This window comes from Penicillium riverlandense, assembly GCF_028828495.1.
Source record: "Penicillium riverlandense strain IBT 135883 chromosome Unknown utg000009l_segment0_segment0, whole genome shotgun sequence".
In the NCBI taxonomy this organism is placed as follows: Eukaryota; Fungi; Ascomycota; class Eurotiomycetes; order Eurotiales; family Aspergillaceae; genus Penicillium; species Penicillium riverlandense.
In genome coordinates this window covers 700,796-720,975 of record NW_026643200.1, presented here as the reverse complement: position 1 = coordinate 720,975, position 20,180 = coordinate 700,796, and the positions used below count along the sequence as shown (strand labels likewise).

The 20,180-nt window shown below is 54.9% G+C and overlaps 10 protein-coding genes across 10 annotated transcripts; 5 read left to right on the top strand and 5 right to left on the bottom strand.

Annotated features, from left to right (window-relative positions):
* Positions 1-233: 233 nt before the first annotated feature.
* Positions 234-2,173, bottom strand: N7474_010558 (FGGY-family carbohydrate kinase; the record flags this gene model as incomplete). Its single annotated transcript, XM_057201968.1, has 3 exons — positions 234-1,292; positions 1,350-1,910; positions 1,961-2,173. 3 exons carry the CDS (start codon positions 2,171-2,173, stop codon positions 234-236), a joined length of 1,833 nt encoding a protein of 610 aa, XP_057048239.1.
* A 431-nt stretch (positions 2,174-2,604) lies between these two features.
* Positions 2,605-3,231, top strand: N7474_010557 (uncharacterized protein; the record flags this gene model as incomplete). Its single annotated transcript, XM_057201967.1, has 2 exons — positions 2,605-3,101; positions 3,156-3,231. The coding sequence occupies 2 exons, from the start codon at positions 2,605-2,607 to the stop codon at positions 3,229-3,231; spliced, it is 573 nt and encodes a 190-aa protein (XP_057048238.1).
* Positions 3,232-3,343: 112 nt separating this feature from the next.
* N7474_010556 (F-box domain protein) lies at positions 3,344-5,063 on the bottom strand (the record flags this gene model as incomplete). Its single annotated transcript, XM_057201966.1, has 2 exons — positions 3,344-4,197; positions 4,262-5,063. The coding sequence occupies 2 exons, from the start codon at positions 5,061-5,063 to the stop codon at positions 3,344-3,346; spliced, it is 1,656 nt and encodes a 551-aa protein (XP_057048237.1).
* Positions 5,064-5,689: 626 nt separating this feature from the next.
* On the bottom strand, positions 5,690-9,061 carry ptpA (uncharacterized protein; the record flags this gene model as incomplete). Its single annotated transcript, XM_057201965.1, has 5 exons — positions 5,690-6,409; positions 6,469-7,472; positions 7,532-8,082; positions 8,608-8,684; positions 8,738-9,061. 5 exons carry the CDS (start codon positions 9,059-9,061, stop codon positions 5,690-5,692), a joined length of 2,676 nt encoding a protein of 891 aa, XP_057048236.1.
* Positions 9,062-9,303: 242 nt separating this feature from the next.
* Positions 9,304-12,806, top strand: nic96 (linker nucleoporin NIC96; the record flags this gene model as incomplete). Its single annotated transcript, XM_057201964.1, has 5 exons — positions 9,304-9,857; positions 9,921-10,584; positions 10,644-11,625; positions 11,684-12,430; positions 12,514-12,806. 5 exons carry the CDS (start codon positions 9,304-9,306, stop codon positions 12,804-12,806), a joined length of 3,240 nt encoding a protein of 1,079 aa, XP_057048235.1.
* Positions 12,807-12,898: 92 nt separating this feature from the next.
* On the top strand, positions 12,899-15,004 carry N7474_010553 (RibD family protein; the record flags this gene model as incomplete). The annotated part of the gene is made up of 1 exon (XM_057201963.1): positions 12,899-15,004. One exon carries the CDS (start codon positions 12,899-12,901, stop codon positions 15,002-15,004), a length of 2,106 nt encoding a protein of 701 aa, XP_057048234.1.
* Positions 15,005-15,272: 268 nt separating this feature from the next.
* N7474_010552 (RCC1 domain-containing protein) lies at positions 15,273-16,899 on the top strand (the record flags this gene model as incomplete). Its single annotated transcript, XM_057201962.1, has 2 exons — positions 15,273-16,016; positions 16,075-16,899. The coding sequence occupies 2 exons, from the start codon at positions 15,273-15,275 to the stop codon at positions 16,897-16,899; spliced, it is 1,569 nt and encodes a 522-aa protein (XP_057048233.1).
* Positions 16,900-17,175: 276 nt separating this feature from the next.
* N7474_010551 (Chromosome segregation in meiosis protein 3) lies at positions 17,176-18,074 on the bottom strand (the record flags this gene model as incomplete). The annotated part of the gene is made up of 3 exons (XM_057201961.1): positions 17,176-17,679; positions 17,741-17,819; positions 17,875-18,074. The coding sequence occupies 3 exons, from the start codon at positions 18,072-18,074 to the stop codon at positions 17,176-17,178; spliced, it is 783 nt and encodes a 260-aa protein (XP_057048232.1).
* A 220-nt stretch (positions 18,075-18,294) lies between these two features.
* Positions 18,295-19,075, top strand: N7474_010550 (putative NADH-ubiquinone oxidoreductase 21 kDa subunit; the record flags this gene model as incomplete). Its single annotated transcript, XM_057201960.1, has 5 exons — positions 18,295-18,348; positions 18,401-18,417; positions 18,475-18,637; positions 18,694-18,942; positions 18,995-19,075. The coding sequence occupies 5 exons, from the start codon at positions 18,295-18,297 to the stop codon at positions 19,073-19,075; spliced, it is 564 nt and encodes a 187-aa protein (XP_057048231.1).
* Positions 19,076-19,291: 216 nt separating this feature from the next.
* On the bottom strand, positions 19,292-20,059 carry N7474_010549 (nucleoside deaminase; the record flags this gene model as incomplete). Its single annotated transcript, XM_057201959.1, has 5 exons — positions 19,292-19,371; positions 19,417-19,514; positions 19,573-19,781; positions 19,830-19,934; positions 19,985-20,059. The coding sequence occupies 5 exons, from the start codon at positions 20,057-20,059 to the stop codon at positions 19,292-19,294; spliced, it is 567 nt and encodes a 188-aa protein (XP_057048230.1).
* Between the last annotated feature and the right edge of the window lie 121 nt (positions 20,060-20,180).

Sequence of the window (20,180 nt, the reverse complement as noted above, 5' to 3'; positions counted from 1 at the left end):
CCCCCTCCCCCACACAGCACATATCCTATCATCATCACCTTTTTGCATGGCGGAGTTACATATGCGTTGACTGCGTTGGTGTTCGCTAGCAGCTCGTGCCGTTATTGACTCTTGTTTTATTGCATCATACGTCTTTGTTTTTGTTCTTTGATTGCCACATATGGTACTGGGCCAGATTGATTAAAATGAAGCAAGAAAATTTTCACTTTCGAACTATATAAAATGATGGACAGCTACGTAGCTTTCCACGCACCCACGGCTTCATCAACCATCTCCCGGTACTTCAGCTGCTTGAAGCACTGCTCCAGGAAGACCTCGTACTTGGCCCGCAGAAGGGCCTTCTCTTTCTCGTCGTCCGTCGGCATTATCTTCTTACCGGGCTTGCTCATGCGGTCCATGATATCCCACAGATCCTCAGTCTTGCCCTGCGAGTCGGCGCTGGCGGCCTTGGCTCCCAGCATCGCTGCGCCGTGACAAACGGCAGCGTGGATGTATCGCGGGATCAGAACGGGCATGTCACAGGCCGACGCAATGAGTTTGACCAGGATGTCGTTCTGGCATTGCGAGCCCGACATGAAAACCGAGGTGATCTGGTGGCCCGACTTGTTCATAGTCTCGACAATCTGCTTCGTTTGCAAAGCAATGAATTCCAGTGTCGCGTAGTAGTAGATGGCGAGGCCGTCAACGGTCTTGTCGCTCGTCAGACCGAAGATGGAGCCCGTCATGTTCGGATCCGCAATGGGTGAGCGGTTGCCCCAGAGATCGCCGTAGAAGAAGAAGTGCCGGCCCAGGTACGACACGCACGGGGCTTGCTGGTCGTGTGCCATCTCCTTGAGGTGCTCGTTTAGATACTCGTAAATGTTTGCGTGGTACGACTCGGCGATGGAGAGGGCCTGGTTGAACGCAGGGTGTGTTTCAATCACATGCTTGAGCAGCTCTCCGGTCGCCGACTGTCCACCTTCAGCCATCCAGAAGCCTGGCAGGATCGTGTCCCGGTACGGACCCCAAACACCGTCCACGAAAACTGGGTCTGGAGACAGCGCCAGGTGACAGGTCGATGTGCCGGCCACGGCCGCCAGTCGGGAGAATGCCTGCGACTTGTCATTCTTGGCCGCCTCTGCACTGAGCTGGCCCGTACCCAGGTTGACCTTGGCGCCGACGGTCCCGATCCAGCCTGCATAGGCATCAATCACACCGCTGCCAATGGCAATCCCGGCCGGCAAACCGAGCTCGGCCGCTGCCTTCTCGCACAGCGTGCCGACCAATTCACCCGCACTCAGATAATCGCCATTCTATTTGGGATCAAAGTTAGTAAACCGCTCTTGGCTATGAAAGGAAACCAGGCTCACCACCCCGTTGACTCCGCCCATGCGCTTGAAGTTATCCTCCGTCAAATCTCCGAGTCCAATCTCCTGCAGGAAATCCTCCTGCCACCCCTTCACACTGCCATCAACACCGACCGGGACATACCCTTGCTTGCAAACCACACTGCAGAAGCTGCGCTTCTCGTTGCCGGTTGCGATGTGTGTCAGAGCATCCGCCAGATCGTAGAACTTGCACTTGTCAAACAGCTCCTTGGGCATATGGTTTTTGAGCCACAGGACCTTGGGGATCTCCATCTCAATGGACATCTTGCCGCCAACATAGCGCAACAGGTTGTGGTTGGTCGCATTAATCTTGGCGGCCTCTTCTACCGGGCGGTGATCCAGCCAGAGAATGACGTTGCGGTCCGAGTCAAAGGCCGGCCCCGTTACCGAGACAGGCTCGTCCGTGTCGGTGTGGAAGACCGACAGGGAGCATGTGGCGTCGAATCCAATGCCGCGCACGGTGTCCGGATTGACATTATGCTGGCTAATGGCGCGCTGCACAGAGGTGCAGATGCACCGCCAAATATCAGACGTGGATTGTTCCTGGAGGGTGCGGTTAGCTCGTGTCTGAAGATCAGATGAGACACTCATACGTAGAAGCCGTGCTCTGGTTGCCAGAGGCCGATGTTCTCTGAAGCCAGGCCAACAATGTTGCCCTTGGAGTCGACGATACAGGCCCGGGCACTGCCGGTTCCTACATCAATGCCGATGTAATGGTCCAGATGCACCTCGAGGTCCTCGCGCGGGTCGATCGAGGCCTGGCGGGAGCTCTGGCGCGAGGGGCGGCGGTACGGCAACGAGGTCATGGTTGGATGTGGGGGTGGAGCGGCAGCTCTAGTACTGGATAGTAGTCAATTCAGGTGATGAGAACATGGAAAATGAGGGCATACATACAATAAAGGGTGTCAAGCAGAGTCAGGAAGGGATGTATGTAAAGCAGCAGAGACAATAATAAGAGTCGTAGTAGTAATCAGGGGAAAAGGAAGAAAAAGTTCAAGGAACAAGAAAAAGAGGACCGACGACGAAAGCGACCGGGCGATGACAGCATGGACAGGGGTCTGTAGGTACGGGAGCGGTACCGGTGGATCTGCGGGGCGGCCAGTACTGCCCAGAGGTCACGGGAAGGTATTGGGGCCAATCCAGGCAACTCGCGCCCGAACAGCCTCTTTTCCTCCCGCCAGGCAGTTTCTCCTTCACCACCACCATCACCACCACTTACCCTCCCAATCACGCTGCTATGCGTCTCCTCATCTCCGTCCTCGCCGCCTTCTTTTCCCTACTGGCCACTGCCTCCGCCAGTTCCCTCTCCACCGATATCTTCTACTGGCCCGTCGGAGCTGCGTCGCCGTCCGTCCTCGCGCGCGTCACCTACGACCCCGTGTCGCTCCAGTCGGACCTGGTCTCGTACACCCCTCCCTCGGATAAACACCGCGACGAGCTCGTTCGGGTCGGTCTCTACACGTCCACCCCCGCGAACCCCAAACAATGGGTCGGTAGCCTAGTCTCCGGGTCCTCGTTTGCCGAGCACCAACCTGCCCTCCGTCTTCATCTCGGGCCCAATAGCGAGGTCTATCACGTCGCTGTGGCAGCTGCCAAGGCATCTGCAACCGCTCCTCAGGTTGTGCTCGTTTCCAATGCAGCGGGAACCCAGCCGCACCTAAATCGGCCGGTGGTGGTGGGGCCGGACTACGGTCAGGACACGGAGCAGGTCGTGGAGAAGACGTTCTTCCAAAAGTAAGTCCTATGTGTTTGTCCCATCCGATGATTTGCTTCTGACTTGTTGTCTAGGTATTGGTGGGTCTTCTTGATCATCACGTTCTTGACCATGTCTGGCGGTGGCGGCGGCGAAGAGCGGTCTTCATGAGAAGGACGATCATTGCAGCTGTATATCAAAATTATCAGAAACTTTATTTCTCCGTGAACTCGTCTTAGCTATTTGTCGATTCCCTCACTAGTCTACATAAAGCGCTTCCCCTCTACACCTCGCCTTTCAATTCACGGCTCGGATATGGCAGGGTGTGCATGCTTCGAACTCCTCTGCCCTTGCGACCAGCATCCACGACTATGAGTCCCCGGTCAGAGATAACAATTAACTCATTTTGCCGGTCGCCGAAGCGCAGCTGGTAGCACACAGCATCGAGATCAAGGATCACGGGTGATACTTCAATCGCTCCGGAGTCGGGATCTTTCCATGAACAAGGATAAATGCGATCCTCAGCATCCACCAGAGCATTAGGCTCGAGGGCCCAAATGTACAGTGTTTTCCAGGTTGCGACAGCAATGCGCGTGCCGCAACTCGAGGCCGCCACCTGGGATCCATGCGAAACATCTGCCTGCTGAAACCCTATCAGCCGTGCCACCACCGTCCACTCATCAAATCGCCTGCCACGGTCATAATTCAGCGCATGGGTACAATTCTGGGCCCGGCAGTAAGACTCAGACTTGAGAACACAGGCCACGGTCCAGTTTTGGACCCGATGAGTGGCGATCCCGAAAGCCAGATATTGCCAGTGGCAGAGAGTTCCCTGATTTGCATCACCCTGTTCATGAGTCGCATAGAATGGGATGTCAATTGCAAACTGAAGAGAGAGGGCGGATGAGTATGCCACGCTGCATGAGTTCTTGTATAGCTTGGGCTTAGGCTGGTCGAAGGATGGAAGATCGTCAATGTTCTGGAAACCACCATACAAGGTCTGGGCGCGGTAATGGTACAGCAATTGAGAACCGTCATTGATTGTCAGCCTCACCACAGGTCCTGGATTCTCCATTCCTGCAGCTCTTTCACCAATTGTGTCAGACCCTATGACAATACAGGGATCGTACGAGGCATCTAGCGCATGGTTAGAACTGTTTAGCTGCTTACGGAGGGGTAGAACCGGAGGGGCGGAACGAACCGACGGTCCTAATTACTGGGGCATCGTCAGGGAGAGTAGGTGTAGGGAGTTTGATGGAGTCACTCGTGTCGTAGTGGACAACTTCATGGACATCTTCCTTTTTTGTATGCTGCCAGGAAACCGCAAACCCACTGCGGTAGCCATGCAGAGCCTTAGGCTCATAGTCATCATGGTCAGGGAAAGCGCAGATGTGGACAACGGGAGAATCCAAGACATGGATGGCCATAAAGAGACCCCCGTTGGAGTGTAGGGCCTGTTTCACAAATGGGTGGTTGGACTCTCGATCTTCCTGGTTGACAAAGGGCTTGAATCGGTGTAGAACATGGATTGCATTGTCATCAAATGACGTTTGAAGAACTTGAATTGCTCCCTCCTTTTCTCTAGGTGATTCAAATCGCCGTCGATAGCCCAGATTGCCGTGTCGAACATAGTAATAGTAGGCGTGTGCATGTTGTTTGAAAACCAGTATCACTTGGCCTCGGTTGAGAAAGTTCAATGAGCATGCTCGCGGCTCTATCTGGAGACCCTGGACGGTGAAGATTCTGATGTCGGCATAGAATTCTGCGCCATACAGTTGCCGATGTGCCCGGTGCATTAGCAGGTCGAAAAGTCCCTTTGTTGTGAGGCTCTGGGTGTCACCAGTCTCACCAGGAGTGTGGTGGAGATGATATAGGATGGCTTCACGGCTGCTGGACGCTATCTCAAGCAGAGTGCGGCAGGCATACGCTACCTGGAAGAAGGCAGTGGTATCACAGGAGCTGAGCACGAGCTGGATCAGCTCAACAGGCAGATGGAGCATCATAGTGCTAAAAGGTCAGGCGTTGGACCATCGGGGGGTGAATGAGAAGGGAATGAGAGAAACAACGTTGATCGGAGGGAGCATTTATATGTAGCTGGCTAACTGTATGGGGGCTCGCATTGACCAAACAGGGAAGTTCTGCCTGGCGGGGCGGAAGTTGCCGTGCAGTGGAGCCTGGCTGACCAGAACTATATACGCTCTATGTAAAGTAGTGCGCCTACCTTACGGCCCTCTGAGTACATCGTTACATCTGGAGAGGATGGACTATGTAAGGTAGATTTGGAACTACTATGTCTGTTTTGGGAAGGCAGCACTAAATCAACTAGGCGCAGCTAATATCTTCCTTTCATCGGCGGGAATCTACACATTCGGAAAAAGGGCCTACAGATAACTACGGTGAGAAGACGGTCCTTTGACCATCCCAATTGACCCCCGTCTGCCTCGCAAGGTATGTATATTCAATATTGTATTTCTAGATGCCGACCCTCGCTAGTTACCGAATTAGAGAATATGAAAGCAGTCACGGCCAACGCCCAGCAAATGCAGACCGAGAGAGGAGAGAGAAGCAATAACCAGCACATGATAGGAACGGGTATATCGACGTCATCATCGCGTGAAGCACTGGCTCGCTAGGGTATGCTTCCCTGAGACACCACCCATTCGAGAACGCTCTCATAGCAGAGCACAAATTGACTGAGGTTCTGCACCATGCTGGGCCGCTGTTTCCGGAAGTCGGCAACAGTTTTAGCAATCAGATCAAGATTACGATCCCCAATCCAGCGATTCTCAGAGCCGTCGCTATGACCTTCCGTGCGTTGGCGTTTCAACATGTCTAACACACTGTCGACGGTGCAGAAAGTCCCTGTTCGCCCGCAGCCTGCGCTGCAATGCACCAACACGGGTCGTTGTCCGTTCGGATCTGCTTCATCGCGATTGTAGCGGGGGCTGCTGGTAGCGCGGATCACCTTATTGCACTGCTCGATCAACTCAAGCAGATGACTAGGCTGTGACGGCGTTCCAAAGTCCGGCCAGTAGGGATATTGAAGCTGCGTGATATCCCGCAATGGTTGGAATGGGAAAGCTGTGTGGCAGAGGCTGAAATGTCGCTCGATAATGACAGGATTTTCGTTGGTCTCATCGTCGCGAGGGGATTGCATAGCCCCAGCAGAATGAACCGGTTGGTCCTTGGATTCAACGTGGATATATCGCTCCGAATAGGCCTTGACCTTGAATGGCCCATAATCCCCAGAGTCCCAGTAAGGGTGGCACTTCACCTGTCCTCGCTCGACTTCTGCGGTGAGAGACACAAGGAGTCGGACATCCTGTTCCCATACCACACGCCAAAAGTCCTGGTGGGGCAAAGGTAAGCAGCAAGAAGATGGGACAGGGACCGATAGGTGGCACTCACATTAAACGTGTCTGGCACAGGAGCCTGAGTAGCAATATACCGTCGATTGCTAAATTCGGCTTTGATGTGGTTGGCGTTCACATAGTCGCAACTCCCAGATGGGATCCCCTCAAGTCGGACCCGGGAATGATCAAAGGGATAGATATCGTTGTACCGATTTTTCGTGCCTTTCTCGATACCGGCAACGAGGTATTTCTTGGGCGGGCCGCCTGTCGAGCTAGATGATCCATCATAGCTCAACGCCGATTTCATACGCTCCAGCTCCCTTTTCTCCAAATCCAAAAATCTCTCCGAAACAAGATGCCCCTCATCCTTTGGATCCGAAGTATCTTGCAACCACGCAGGGAGTGACTGTCGTTTTTCCTCGGTCAAGTGATCAGGCTGCCGGAGAGGGACTTGGCCAACTCCGCCGAGAAGATCCATGTTTTGTCGAATGTTTCCGAAAAATGGGGTCACGGCCGAGGATGATTCTGGGAGGGCGCACCCGCCAACAACAGGTGCCACCGATCGGATGTTGAGGCTATTCGGAAGAGTATTCTGGTTGGATAAGGCCGCCTGCGGTTGTGGTGAGGGTTGTTGAGTCAAGTGTGGGAACCGGTTTGAAAAATCTTTGAAGCCACCGCGAAGAATCAAACCTCTGCCCTGCCATTCTTCTGCCTGGAACTTGCTGAGCACGTTCAGAAGAGGTACCGCATCCTTGACATCCGTCGTGGAGGAGTCGTAAACAATTATGGCGCTGCACTCTCTCCATCGAGCGAAGTTCTGTTTATCGGCGTCGTCGGTGAAGGTTCCCTCGAGTTTTTGAGTGCCAAATGAGCGGCGCTTGAGTAGCGTGGTGGGAATACACAGATTCAGTGATCCTCTAATGCTGCCCTGCGCATAATGAGCGTACGGGCGGACATCCAGCAATAAGGTCTCTTGCTGGGATGACTGTAATAGTTCCGCGCATCTGTCCGAAGATATCCAAAACTCCCTTGATGTTGAAGATGAATGCGATGCCGACGCTGACAGTATTGCAACTGGATTAGCAATGCACCGACTCTCTCAGATAGAAAGGACATACCATGTGATGAAGAAAGCTTTCTCCTCGAGCTGGGCCCTGCAAAATGTCGGTCTTGCGGGTAACTGATACCTGGATCTTCTATCTCTGGGGTGTGTGAAGGCACGCCACGGCCAAATGGTGCTTGCGATCCACTGAGGGATGAGCGGTGCTGAATGACGGACTCCCTGCGTCTTTTATCGGGTTCGGACTCGGTCTTTAGAAGGTTCACCAGGCCCTCGGAAACGGTGTTCTGAGGGTACAATTGCAGTTTTGGACTTGGCAGTGAGGACTGCGTGGGCGGTAATGAGCCCCAATTTTTCTGCGTATGGGGTCCTGGGCTAGAAGCTGGGGGGTTGCTCGAGTTTTCCACCATGATGCCGAAGTAGTTGGGACTCTGGTCGGCATAGGACCCGGCAGAGAGGATGCCGGGGTTGGACGGAGACAAGCCGGGGTGTCCGGTAGGGAAGTGCAGGGCGTGCGTTGCACTGCCATCCCGACGATGCGCACTCTGTACCCACGAGGAAGAGGGCGAATGCCCAGGGCCCGTCATGGCAAACGAGCGGGCAGCCGCTCTGAATGCAGCTAGCTGGAGGGGAAGCAAGACGGGATCAGACTGCCTCACGACGGGTCATATCCTGGATCAATTGAGCTGGGATGGACGAACAGGGTGGAAATTTTTTCAGGACGAGATGAAGGATGAGATTAATGGCATATGGTGAAAAGATGAGAAACAAAGAGGGCAGGAAGGAAGGAGGAGGCAGTAAAAGGGTCAGCTGGTGACGGTGGCGAGGAATAGGCTAGGCCTGGGGAAGAGGACCCGATGCAGGCGTCTGACCTGACGTAGGGACGGACTGACTGACTCGGGGCGAGAAGAGGCGACCAGTAGTCAGTGTGGGGGATGAACGCTGATATCACGGCTGAGTAATTGTGGAGCGTTTCTAGAAGCAGCAATGACGTAGGTGCCTAGGGAGTCCCTGCTACGATGGACGATTCTACCTTATAGTTACTAACTACATAGGGACCGCGTAGTGGCCTGCAGGCGGTGTCTCTATTTCTGGTCGGTCGTGTACATATATATCATCATCGTCACCACCTACAGCCGCCCGTCCGGTTCGCCCTGGAATCGCTGCACCCGTTTCTGCTCCCAACTGTCCAGGTCCTTGGCCATGAGCCGCTGTCAACATCCCCTCCATTAGCATCTTTCCCCCGACAGTCGGTAGAACATACGTAGTATTCCTCTTTCTCGTCCCCGACAATGCGCCTTCGGGGGTTCCGCTTGATTCCCTCTTCCCCGTCCGACCCCTTCAGGCCCAGATCCATTGCTTCTGCCTGGCTGAGTTGTTTGACTTTGCGATCGTAGCGCTCATAGCGCACTGCCGCGGCGGGGGTCAAGGCGAAGGAACCGGCGACGATGATCGCGATAAACGGGAACCCGAACAGAAGAAATGGGTGCCGGGCCAGCCGGGCGCGGTAGAAGGCGCCTAGCTTTTCTCCAAGGGAGGATGAGGCCGTGGTCGCCCGGCGATACGTCTTGGATTGGAAGGTAGGCATGAACCGAGGATGATTATTGACGAAAAGCAAGAAAGAAGCACGAAAGCTAGAAAGGATCGATTGGGCAAAAAAGATGGTCGGATCATCGATAGTCCGGAGCTGGTGCAATTGTTTATCGCGAACTGGCTGCGGCTTCCCCAATTCACCTTTGCTTCTTTTCTCGGCTCTTAGTCCCCATCATCCCTCACGTCGCGCGTATCTTCGTTCTTCTTCTCGGCCCAGCTGCCACATCCTCCTCGTCCATGACCTCCAACACGGGCTCTCTCTTCGGAGGGAGTGGTCTTGGGGCGGCCACAACCGCCCAAGCACCAAGCCTGTTCTCAACCAACAGGCCGACACTGGGCTTGGGCACTCAATCGACTGCGCCTACACAGGGTGCCCAGACTTCTTCACTCTTTGGTCCATCCCAGACCCAGCAACAGCCAACCCAGACCTCTTCTCTGTTCGGGGGACAATCTCAGGCCCAGCAGCAACCGGCCCAACCCTCGTCGCTATTTGGAGGGCAATCCCAAGCTCAGCAACAGCCAGCCCAATCTTCTATTCTCGGCCAGTCCCAACAGCCGGCCACCGATGGACAGGCGCAGGGTCGGGCTTCTACCCAGGCAACGCAGCCTGCATTCTTCAACAGCCTGTTGGAGCGGGGCAAAAAGCGTCCGCTGTCTGCGACTGGTCAAAATGGCAACTTTGACGAGATCCCCAGCCTCCAGTTGGGTCTGGATGACATTCGGAGAAAAGCGAGAGAGCTTGGCACCGCAGGACAGAAGGATACCCAGCAGGCGGGCACGGCTAGCAAGGCGTAAGTCGAATCCTTCTTGTATTTTTTGGGGCAATATTTAAGCTAACTCTGCTGTTATTGCAGCCACTACCTCCTTGCGGCTTCTGGGATCTCCCCAGGACGGGCCTTGCGCGACCTCAAGTCTCTGGATCCGCAGGCATCCATCTCCGCTGCGGCAGCGAAAGAACAGGACAGCTTTGACCCGGATAACCAGAGGTTTCTGCGCAACATTCAGCAGCGTGGCCGCCAAGTCATGATTGCGGAGAGCTTAGCCCGGTCTCAGAGAGATTTTGACGCATTCCTAGAAGAGAAGGTGGATATGGACTGGGAAGACCAGCGTCAGAAGATTTTCCATCATTTTGGTCTCTCCCAGAAAGATGCTGGTGGGGACCTGAAGGCCACCGCGCGCGGTGCTTTTGGACGGTCTACACGACAGTCCAAGCTGACGGGCTCCAGTTCCGCTCATGGTCCCACCGCCGCGTCTCGTAGGAGCGTTTTCGGACGCTCTGGCCTCGAGAAATCGGTGATTGGGACACCCGGGGCGGGATTAGCAAGCCGTCAGCTATTTGAGGATCCGGCCGAGCGCAATGAAGGAACCACTGTCCACTCAGCGGACCTCCGGTTCTTGCGAGAGAAGATGGGTCACTATGCCGAGAAGGTCCAACAGCTAAACACCGTCAGACTACAGAAGCAGATCTATCCCATCCTTCATGAGTTCGCAGATGTCGAAAAACGCACGGGTGGCGATGTAAGTTATAACACTTTGATCGTGTTTGATTTTATTCCAACTGATAATTTCTTACCCAGGCTCCTCGACAATTGGTCGATGCATATGGAGCCCTCATTCGAGTCGTCCGTGAGAATGCAAGCATTTCTAGTCCGTCTGACCCGGGTGCTGTACGGGAGCGACAGTATGCCGATGACTACTTGGAAGAATCAGTCAAATCCCGCAGGGCCATCAATCTCCGGAAGCAGATTCTCGAAGGGTCAAAGGGATTCCTTGAGAATCTGTTCTATAACGAGGTCGAGAATGTCATCGCCAAGAATCCGCGTGAGGCACAGCTGGGCGGCATTCCCAGCGTGATCAACAAGATCCGCGGCTACATTCGCCTTCGGGCAGCCAGGAAGGATTTGGCGCCAGATGGGACCGAACTCCAGATGGTTGGTCAAGACTACTGCTGGATCCTGATTTTCTACCTTCTGCGATGTGGATTCATCACCGAAGCGGCGGAATATGTCAGCCAGGACCCCGGTTTCCGCTCTCTGGATCATAAGTTCGTAACATACATGACCACCTATGCGCAGAACAGACGCCTGCCACGCGACTTGCAGCAGAAGATCAATGGCGAGTATCAGCAACGTTCGCGGAATGCGCCTGACAACACTGTCGACCCCTATCGGATGGCCTGTTACAAGATCATTGGCCGCTGTGATCTCTCCCGCCGTCGCTTGGAGGGCATCAATCAAAGTGTGGAGGATTGGATGTGGCTGCAGTTCAGCCTTGCTCGAGAAGACGATCGCGCGGAAGAGGTGGCGGGTGATGTTTTTGGGCTGGAAGATATTCAGACCGACATCACTGAGATCGGACAACGCGTCTTCACCAAGGGCCAAGAAGGGCCGGGTGGCTATGGAACTTTCTTCCTTCTCCAAATCCTGGGGGGAATGTTCGAGCAAGCCGTGGCCTATCTGGGCACCTATTCGCCGGTCACTGCGGTGCATTTTGCCATTGCGTTAGGGTATTATGGTCTTTTGCGTGTATCCGACTTCTACACGTCTGGAGAGGAGATCTGTAAGCTAGGCTCCCCATTTCCTCCATTGGTTTTTACTAATACAGTGCCTCGCTGCAGTATCCTTCACTGTGAAACAGTATCCCCAGATCAATTTTGGGTACCTCATTACACAGTACACCCGCGAATTCCGCACTGGATTTGTTGAGGCCGCCATTGATTACTTCACCTTGATCTGTCTCAATGCGGACCTCCCAGGCTCGCTGGGCAAGTCTCAGGCCTCAGTCTGTCACGAAGCGTTGCGCGAATTCATCTTGGAGACCAGAGATTTCGCCAAGCTGCTCGGTGACATCCGGGCTGACGGTACCAGAATCAAGGGTGTGATCGAGCAGCGCCTCGACTTAATCAATCTGGAAGACCAGCAGGAATTCCTCAAAACCATCACGGTCCAGGCGGCGGCAGTGGCCGACGACAAGGGTTTGATCACCGATGCCGTTCTTCTGTACCACCTGGCCGAGGATTACGACCGCGTCATTGATATCATCAACCGGGCTCTGTCAGATGCGATTGCGGTCGAACTAGGGGGTGTTCTGCCGAAGCTGCAGCCTCTTCGTCCGCGAGTCGAGCAGGGTCAGGATGGTCAGGCCGCACATGCAGGCACCCCTGATCCTGGCAGCAGTCTCAGCTTGACGGCCGTAGATGACCCGGTCGTCTTGGCGAAGAACATGATCAGCCTCTACAATTCAAACACACTATATTGGCAACAGATCCGACAGATGAACCGGGATGCCTGCGGGCTGCTTCTTCGCCTGATGGAAGCCAAGATTCTCGTTGAAGCCGGGCGTTGGACGGTGGCACTCGATGTAGGTACAACAGCCCCTTGGTTCTTTTCTCCTGCTAACCGCACTTTGCGTAGGCTATCAATCAGCTGAACGTTCTTCCGCTGCAAGCTCACGGGTCTGTCCCGTATATCCGCAGCGCCGCACAGGCCTTCTCGTCCTTCCCTCCCATCATCTCGCGCAACATCGGGCATGTCATCATGTGGAGCATTACCTGCATCGGCCATGAGCGCGAACGTCAGAACTCCGGGCAGTATGACAATGAGACGCGACAAGGTATGGCGGAGAACCTGCTGGTGTCGGCGAAGGATCTGATGATCTTCTCGGGCATGGTGAAGTACAAGTTGCCGCCTCGGGTCTACGAGACTCTTGCTCGGGCTGGTGCGGACATTGGAGCTTATTAGTGAGGGAGCTTTGTAGAACGGTAATACAGAGATAGTCTCATAATCAACCGGGGTGACTTGCATTGCTAGTAGGAATTGGTGCTTTATTTACTATGTATTGTTGTAGTTACTGTAGATTACCTCTTGTTTGGATCCTGAACTATATATTCTTAGACGAACGCCAAGGCTCCCGAGCGGGTCTGTCGCGGGTTCTCTTCTTCCTCAACTCCCACGCTCTGCTTGCGACTCATGCGCTCCACCATGAAGTGACTGTCGCGTCGACGGTTCGCGTGCTCCATTCGTTCTCGACCAAGCGAGACCCTAAAGATTCGACCTCACCGCTGCATGGGTCTCACGGATATCGGTGCACACCGCCACCCATTGCGGCTCACATGATGAACCATGCCTCCGATGCGCTGGCCTTGAGCCCCCCAGCAATGGCCCCCGACAGTGAACTAGATCCTACGCCTACCGAAGATGCCAGACAAACAGAAGATGGGCTGGACAGCGCAGACCGAGGTGCCGATCCGGTGCATCCCCCCGCTTCAGATGCGATGGACGAGGACCTGCCCAATGCCGAGAACACGACGCCTCCAATAAACTTGACCAATGCTCTTGCAAAACAAGATCCATCAGAAGAGCCACACGAGGCCAGCACACAAGCCCATAGCGACAACCCGGACAACAACCGGAGCGCTCCTGGGGCGGGGAACAACCCCAGCCTCTTCAGCAACCCCCCAAACCTTTCGCGCATACGAAGAGTCTTGTTTGAGTGCAAGGACCCGATTGAGATTAGCATGAGCGAGTTCGAGACCTACTGGCCCTTTATTGACAATGTCTGGGTCAAGCAGAGGTCAAATTCCAGCAAGGAAGGCCATTGCACCACGGACTACTATATGTGTCGCCTGCGGCGCCCGACGCACCGTCCATCAGAAAGCCGGCCACTGCCTGAAGGCAAGCGTCCACGGAAGAAGCGCGTTCGGGAGGGGGGCCTATGCAACTTCCAAATCAAAGTGGTCCGGTCCGAAGGCGCATACTCGACCGTCACCATTGCCCGCACCCCCGGCAGCAACAATGTCCATTCGCACGACCTCGACCACCTCGACCGAGTGAAGCGTAACTCGGGAGTCATGGAATATGCCCGGAAGGAGTCGGTCAAAGGCTATCTGCCGTCGTCTATCTACACCAAACTCCAGGAAGAACCCGACGAGCTCGCGGAGGCCGGCGGGAGGTTTCTCACTGTGACTGATGTGCGCAATGTCTCCGCCAAATGGCGCCTACAAAACCCTGATGCCAAGCTCGCTGCACACGAGGGCTATGAATACCAGAAGGGATACGGAATCGTCAAGTCTCGGAAAGCCGATGGTGTTCAGGAACGACCAGCGAGACCGACAGCACCCCAAACTGCACCGGGTGCCCTGGCCTTTCCCCAGTTTCCTTTGGAGTTCCTGGACCCCTATCTTCCCAAACATGACCAGCCGCGCCAACTGCCGCAGGTCACATTAACGTACGCCGCATCGATGGACTCTATGATCTCGCTCCAGCCTGGCATGCAGACGGTCCTCTCGGGGCCCGAGTCCAAGCTGATGACGCACTATCTACGCTCACGCCATGACGCGATCCTCGTGGGAGTGGGCACCGTGCTGGCGGACGATCCAGGGCTGAACTGCCGTCTGGACGGAGCCGGGGGGTATGGAGGACTAGGACGCATGTGGCAGCCACGGCCAGTGATAATTGATCCCATGGGACGGTGGCCAGTCCATCGCGAATGTCGCGTGCTCCGAACCGCCGTGGAGGGGAAAGGCAAAGCTCCCTGGATTGTCATCTCCCCCGCGGCTCAGGTCCCGCCGGAGAGGGTGATGATGCTCAAGGACTACGGGGGCGACTATCTTCGCATTGTGGAATACAACGAGGGCTGGCGTCTCCGCTGGGAAGCCATCCTCCGGGCGCTGGCGCTCGAGGGCATCAAAAGCGTCATGATCGAGGGCGGTGGCACAGTGCTGAGCGAGCTGCTCAACCCGGAGTATACCAGCTTTGTGGACTCGCTGATTGTGACCGTGGCGCCTACCTATCTTGGGCGCGGCGGAGTGAGCGTCAGTCCCGATTCGAAACGCAACGAGGACGGACAGCCCAGCGCGGCGCTCCGGCCTCAGCAGGTGCGGTGGACGACATTAGGACAGGATGTGGTGATGTGTGGACGGGTGCGACCAGACGAGTAGTAGTGCCTTGGTAATAATTAATGACTATAGTAGCACATACCTGAGTATAGTGGCTGAAAGGATAGTAGTGACCGAAGAGATGATGAATGATGAATGAATGGGTGAAACAAACAAAGAAAACCAGGCCCGTCAGAATGCTGGATTTTTTTCTCCCTCCCGACGCGTCGCTCTCTTTCCCCTTTCACACCTCTTGTTCTTCCTTTCCTCTCTCCTAACATTCCTCACCGGATTTTTTCCTCTCGCTCCTTCTTTTTCCTTCCCATTGACTATGCCCCCTAAGAAGGCTTCTGCCGCGCCCAAGAAGGCTGCGGCCAAGGCTACGGTGATCTCCAAGTCTACCACGGCCACCACTACCTCTCGCGGCCGCAAGACCGCCACAACAGAATCCAAGACTGTGCCCAAAATCACCAAGCCGCGTACTACCAAGCCCTCCACGAAGGAAATGTCTTCGACCTCGAAGAAGCGCAAGGCCGAAGCCGTCGAGGAGAAGCCGCGCGAGCTCAAGAAGGCGCGTGTTACCCAGCTGCGCGAGCCCAAGCCGAAGGTCGTCATCAATGAAGCTCCCAAGGATCGCTTGAATGTCTTCGTCTGTGGTGAAGGTAGCTCCGGTGAGCTTGGTCTGGGCGCCGCGAAGAATGTCATCGACGTCAAGCGCCCGCGTCTCAATCAGCTTCTCTCTGCGGCACAGGTTGGCGTCGTGCAGCTCGCCGTCGGTGGCATGCACTGCATTGCCCTCACGCACGACAACAAAATCCTCACCTGGGGGGTCAACGACCAGGGTGCGCTGGGACGGGACACCGCTTGGGAGGGTGGTTACAAGGAGATTGACGACAATAGTGACTCGGATTCGGACGACGATGACAGCGGGCTGAACCCCCGCGAATCTACACCGACCGCTATCCCCTCGGAAGCCTTCCCCAAGGGTACGGTCTTCGTCGAGGTCGCTGCGGCTGACAGCTCGAGCTTCGCTGTTACGGATGATGGCCAGGTCTTTGGTTGGGGTACCTTCCGGGTAAGTCCTACGGGTCCCACTTTGCATGACATTCTAGTCCTAACGTGTAATATCCTAGAGCAATGATGGAATCCTGGGGTTTGACGCGACTCATCAGGTCCAGAAAACGCCGGTTCTGATCCCCGCTCTCAAGAAGATTAAGCACTTGGCCTGTGGTGCCAACCATGTTCTCGCCCTAAACGACAAGGGAGGCGTCCTCTCCTGGGGCTCTGGGCAGCAGAACCAGCTAGGCCGCCGGATTGTGGAACGCAACAAGCTGAATGGCCTGCAACCGCGGGAGTTCGGCCTTCCCAAGAACATCGTGCACATCGGCTGTGGATCCTACCACGCCTTCGCCGTCCACACATCCGGCAAGGTTTATGCCTGGGGACTCAACAGCTTTGGTGCAACCGCCATCCGTGAGGGCGCTGGCGAGAGTGAGGCGGCTATTGTGCACCCGACCGTTGTCAAGGCACTCTCGGGCCGAAACGTGGAGCAGATTTCCGGCGGTTCTCACCATTCCATTGCGCGCACCACCGAGGGTGAGTGTCTGGTTTGGGGCCGCCTGGATGGTTACCAGAGTGGCTTGAAGGTCGATGCACTCCCCGACGATGCGGTCATCAAGGATGAACGCAACCGCCCGCGCATTCTGATCGAGCCCACCCCCATCCCTGGCATCAAGGCCAAGGTGGTTGCGGCCGCCTCGGACCATTCGCTCGCTATTGATGCGGACGGCCGTGCCTGGTCCTGGGGATTCTCGGCCACGTATCAGACCGGCCAGGGCACCCAGGATGATATCGAAGTGGCCACCGTCATTGACAACACGGCCACTCGCGGCAAGAAGCTGAATTGGGCTGGTGCTGGTGGCCAGTTCTCTGTCTTCACCGAAGTTGCTACCTTGTGAGCGTGGCCTTGAGTGCCGTGCGCACGCCAATTTTTTCATGTTCTCTACCATTTATTCTTTGATCTCGGTTTGCCTTCAGAGCCAGTCTTGTTTTTTCCTCGACAAACTCCGCGTCTCCAGCATGTAGAATTAGTTTCCTTTCAACCAGCGTGTTTTTATTCGTCATCCTCCGTGACACCATGAATACCACTTCTCCAAGTACGAACAATAATCGAGTTGCACGGAATGGTGTATATCATTGCTATCGTCAAAAGGTCATTATGGTTATAGTAAGCACTACATTCCCAGCTCCTCCATGGCTTCATATTCCGCGTCAAAGTCATCCACACTTCTCCCCGGTGCCCTCGATAGTCCACCAGCATCGGCGGGACTCTCTTCATCTTGTTCCCTTAGAATATCATCGAGATCATCTTCAGGCTCGGGATGGCTGACGGTAGGTACTGCGTCCGCATTATCGGAGAAGAACAAATCCTGACCGTCAGACTCTTGTTCACGGGGCGTTGGCCGTTTGGTTGAGGCAGGGAGCAAGGCATCATTCTGGTCTGCTGGAGCGATGTTGGCAGGTTGGTCTGCGATGGGAATCGAGGCCTGTGGCGCGTCGTCGGAGGGATCAAACAACTTCAACTTCTCTTCATTGATCCATTCCCGTCGCATGGTTTGTATGCGCTTGGAATGGCCCAGCTTTTCAATCATCGCCAGGCCATCGGCGAATTTCGCTTTTGGGAATAGGTCATCCAGCCAGAGTTGGTAGAAGTTCAGAAGGCGGGCCGCATCCGAAAACTGTTGTCGTGCTCTCAGGTCAGTCATTGACATCCTTTCCGCCAAATAGATCGAGACAAACCTCGTGGCCTTTGCCTTTGAATCGCAGTTTCTGCTTGGCGGTGCGTCGCAGCTTTGGGATGCCGGGCTGTGAGAGCAGACTAGCGAAAGTGTCAGCCATCCCTGCGAATCTTGCCAGATGGGGACCGTACTCACCGAGCTTCGTCTAGTTTGGCGACAGGTTGTCTTTTCTTGGTGACTTTGACCTCTTCGTCGAGACCCAGGCCGGCAGAGTCTCCCGGTGCCGGAGGGTTGGACGCGTTGTTGGCGGCAGTGGTGTCTGGAACGACCTCATCGAGGCCAATATCATAATTAAAGAGATCGTTGAGGTCGTCTGCTGTTGGTTCTGGAGACATTGCCTCTGCCAAGGTTGGTACGGTGAGTAGGAAGATAGTTAAACACGCGTGTTGACGCGATCTCGTGATGCTCCCTGTCCACCTCAGGCACCAACTGCTGACCTAATCCCATCGTCCCCATCCGGGCTAGCGCGCCAATCACACACCTCTTGTCTCTCTCTCTTTCGTCTCCCTCCGCTTTAGTCTGCTGTTTCCCGCAAACCTCCCCCTCCTCCCCGTCATGGCTTCCGAGCAAGCAATTGTGCCGCCCAAGCGGGCCAATACGGATTATCCTGTATGTTGTCTCTTCCTCGCTACACTGAGCCTCACTAACCGCCTCCCTCCAGTTGATTGACTCCGATCCGTATGCGCTATCATACTCCCACCCCCGTGCTTGAACACTCACCAACACTTCCTCTAGGCATCTGCGACGGGTCTTCGGATATGCCCGGCCTTCCGATTATGCCGTGGCCGGTGGCATGGCCTCCGTTTCTCCCATTGCTTTCTGGGTCATGGAGCGAGTGAGCCCATCCTACGTCGGCCGCGGGGGTTCCCGCCGGTCATGCGACTGGCAACGGCCATTGGTTTGATTGGTGGCCTTCACATCTTCTATCAGCGATCTACTCGTATGTGTTCTCAGTTCGGTTCCCACTTTGACGGATTTCCCGGCTCACCGCTGTCTTTAGAACGCTTTTACGGGTTCACCGAGAACTCGCGCGAGGTCGAGAGGGATATGCGTGAGATGGTTGATAAGGTCAAGAAGGGTCAGCCCCTGTACGGCACCTCGAGCGTGTCCTCCTACCTCCAGGGTGTGGCCGCTCGCAACTCCCGGTACTCGGAGTTGTTCGTCCACATCATCCCGTGGTTCAACCTTGTCAACCACGACCAGGTAAGCTTTGTGGATTCAGGTGGCTGTGGTGATGATACTAATATTGTCATAGCACGGTATCGACACGGCAAAATATTACCAGCAAGCTGAGCGGGAGCTAGAGGCAGAGCGTCTGGCCAAGGGGTCTTCCTGAAGCCTGGAAAAATTGGAAAGCACCATTCACGGCTGACTCGGTGTTTTCTTGCAGGCTTGTACACATATTTTACTTTGTGTTTGATTTTTATTTCCTAGGGCGCAATTGCAATTGATAAAGATAAATCTTTTGTTCGATTCCCTGCGAGAAAACAACGGACCAGGTCGCCGTGGGGGTATAGTACAATGCATCCAGTAGAATAAAACCCAGCACCTCTCACGCTGGCAGAATGGTTTCGTCATCCTCGAATCTAGTATTCAACTCACGATTCTTCTTGGGTCGGGGATTGGGTGCTGCTGGGACATGAGCAACTGGTTGTATCTCTATGGCGCTTCACATACCTTTCTCATTCTCTTGTATGTAGAAACGTCGGAGCAGCATGATGGCTTCTTTCTGAAAGAGACCCCCGAACACCGGATATGGAGGGTCAATCGATGGACTGCATTTCCCGGTCAGCCCATGATTCGATTCTTTTGAATTGAACGACAGAGACAGACTCTGAATGCAAGGGGAGCACACCGCCGGTGCCGCCAAACCGCTCATTGGCACAGCCGAAATACACCCGGCGGATGCGGTACTGCTTCAGCGCCGAGGCACACATCACACACGGCTCGACGGTCACGTAGAGGTCGGCGGAGGCCAATGCCGACCTAGGGTACGTTTGGAGCATCTCTGCAATGGCGAGAAACTCGGCATGCCTGGTTCCCTGGAACGAGTTGAGTCGCTGTAGCAGTGAAATACGCGGATTTCTTACGTTCAAGGATCGGTTGGTGTCGTTCATGCCCCACGCTACAACCTGGTCGTTGTAGACCAGCACGCATCCCACCGGGGTTTCGCCGGACTGGAGTGCTTTCTCGCCCTGCAAGAGCAATGAGCCATCCGCCGAAGGAAAGAATGGGAAGCACGTACCATTCGCAATGCCTGTTTCATGAAGTCGGCATGTTTCGAGGCGTCTGGCATGTTGGGAAAATCCTCCAAGTCCATATTGATGACAGAAAAAAAGATGAGGTCGAGGAGAGCAGAATATGTTGTACTAGAATGGAAGAAAGCGAGTGCCTTACTTAAGATACCATTCGTGCCTCAGGTGTCGATATCAACACGCGCC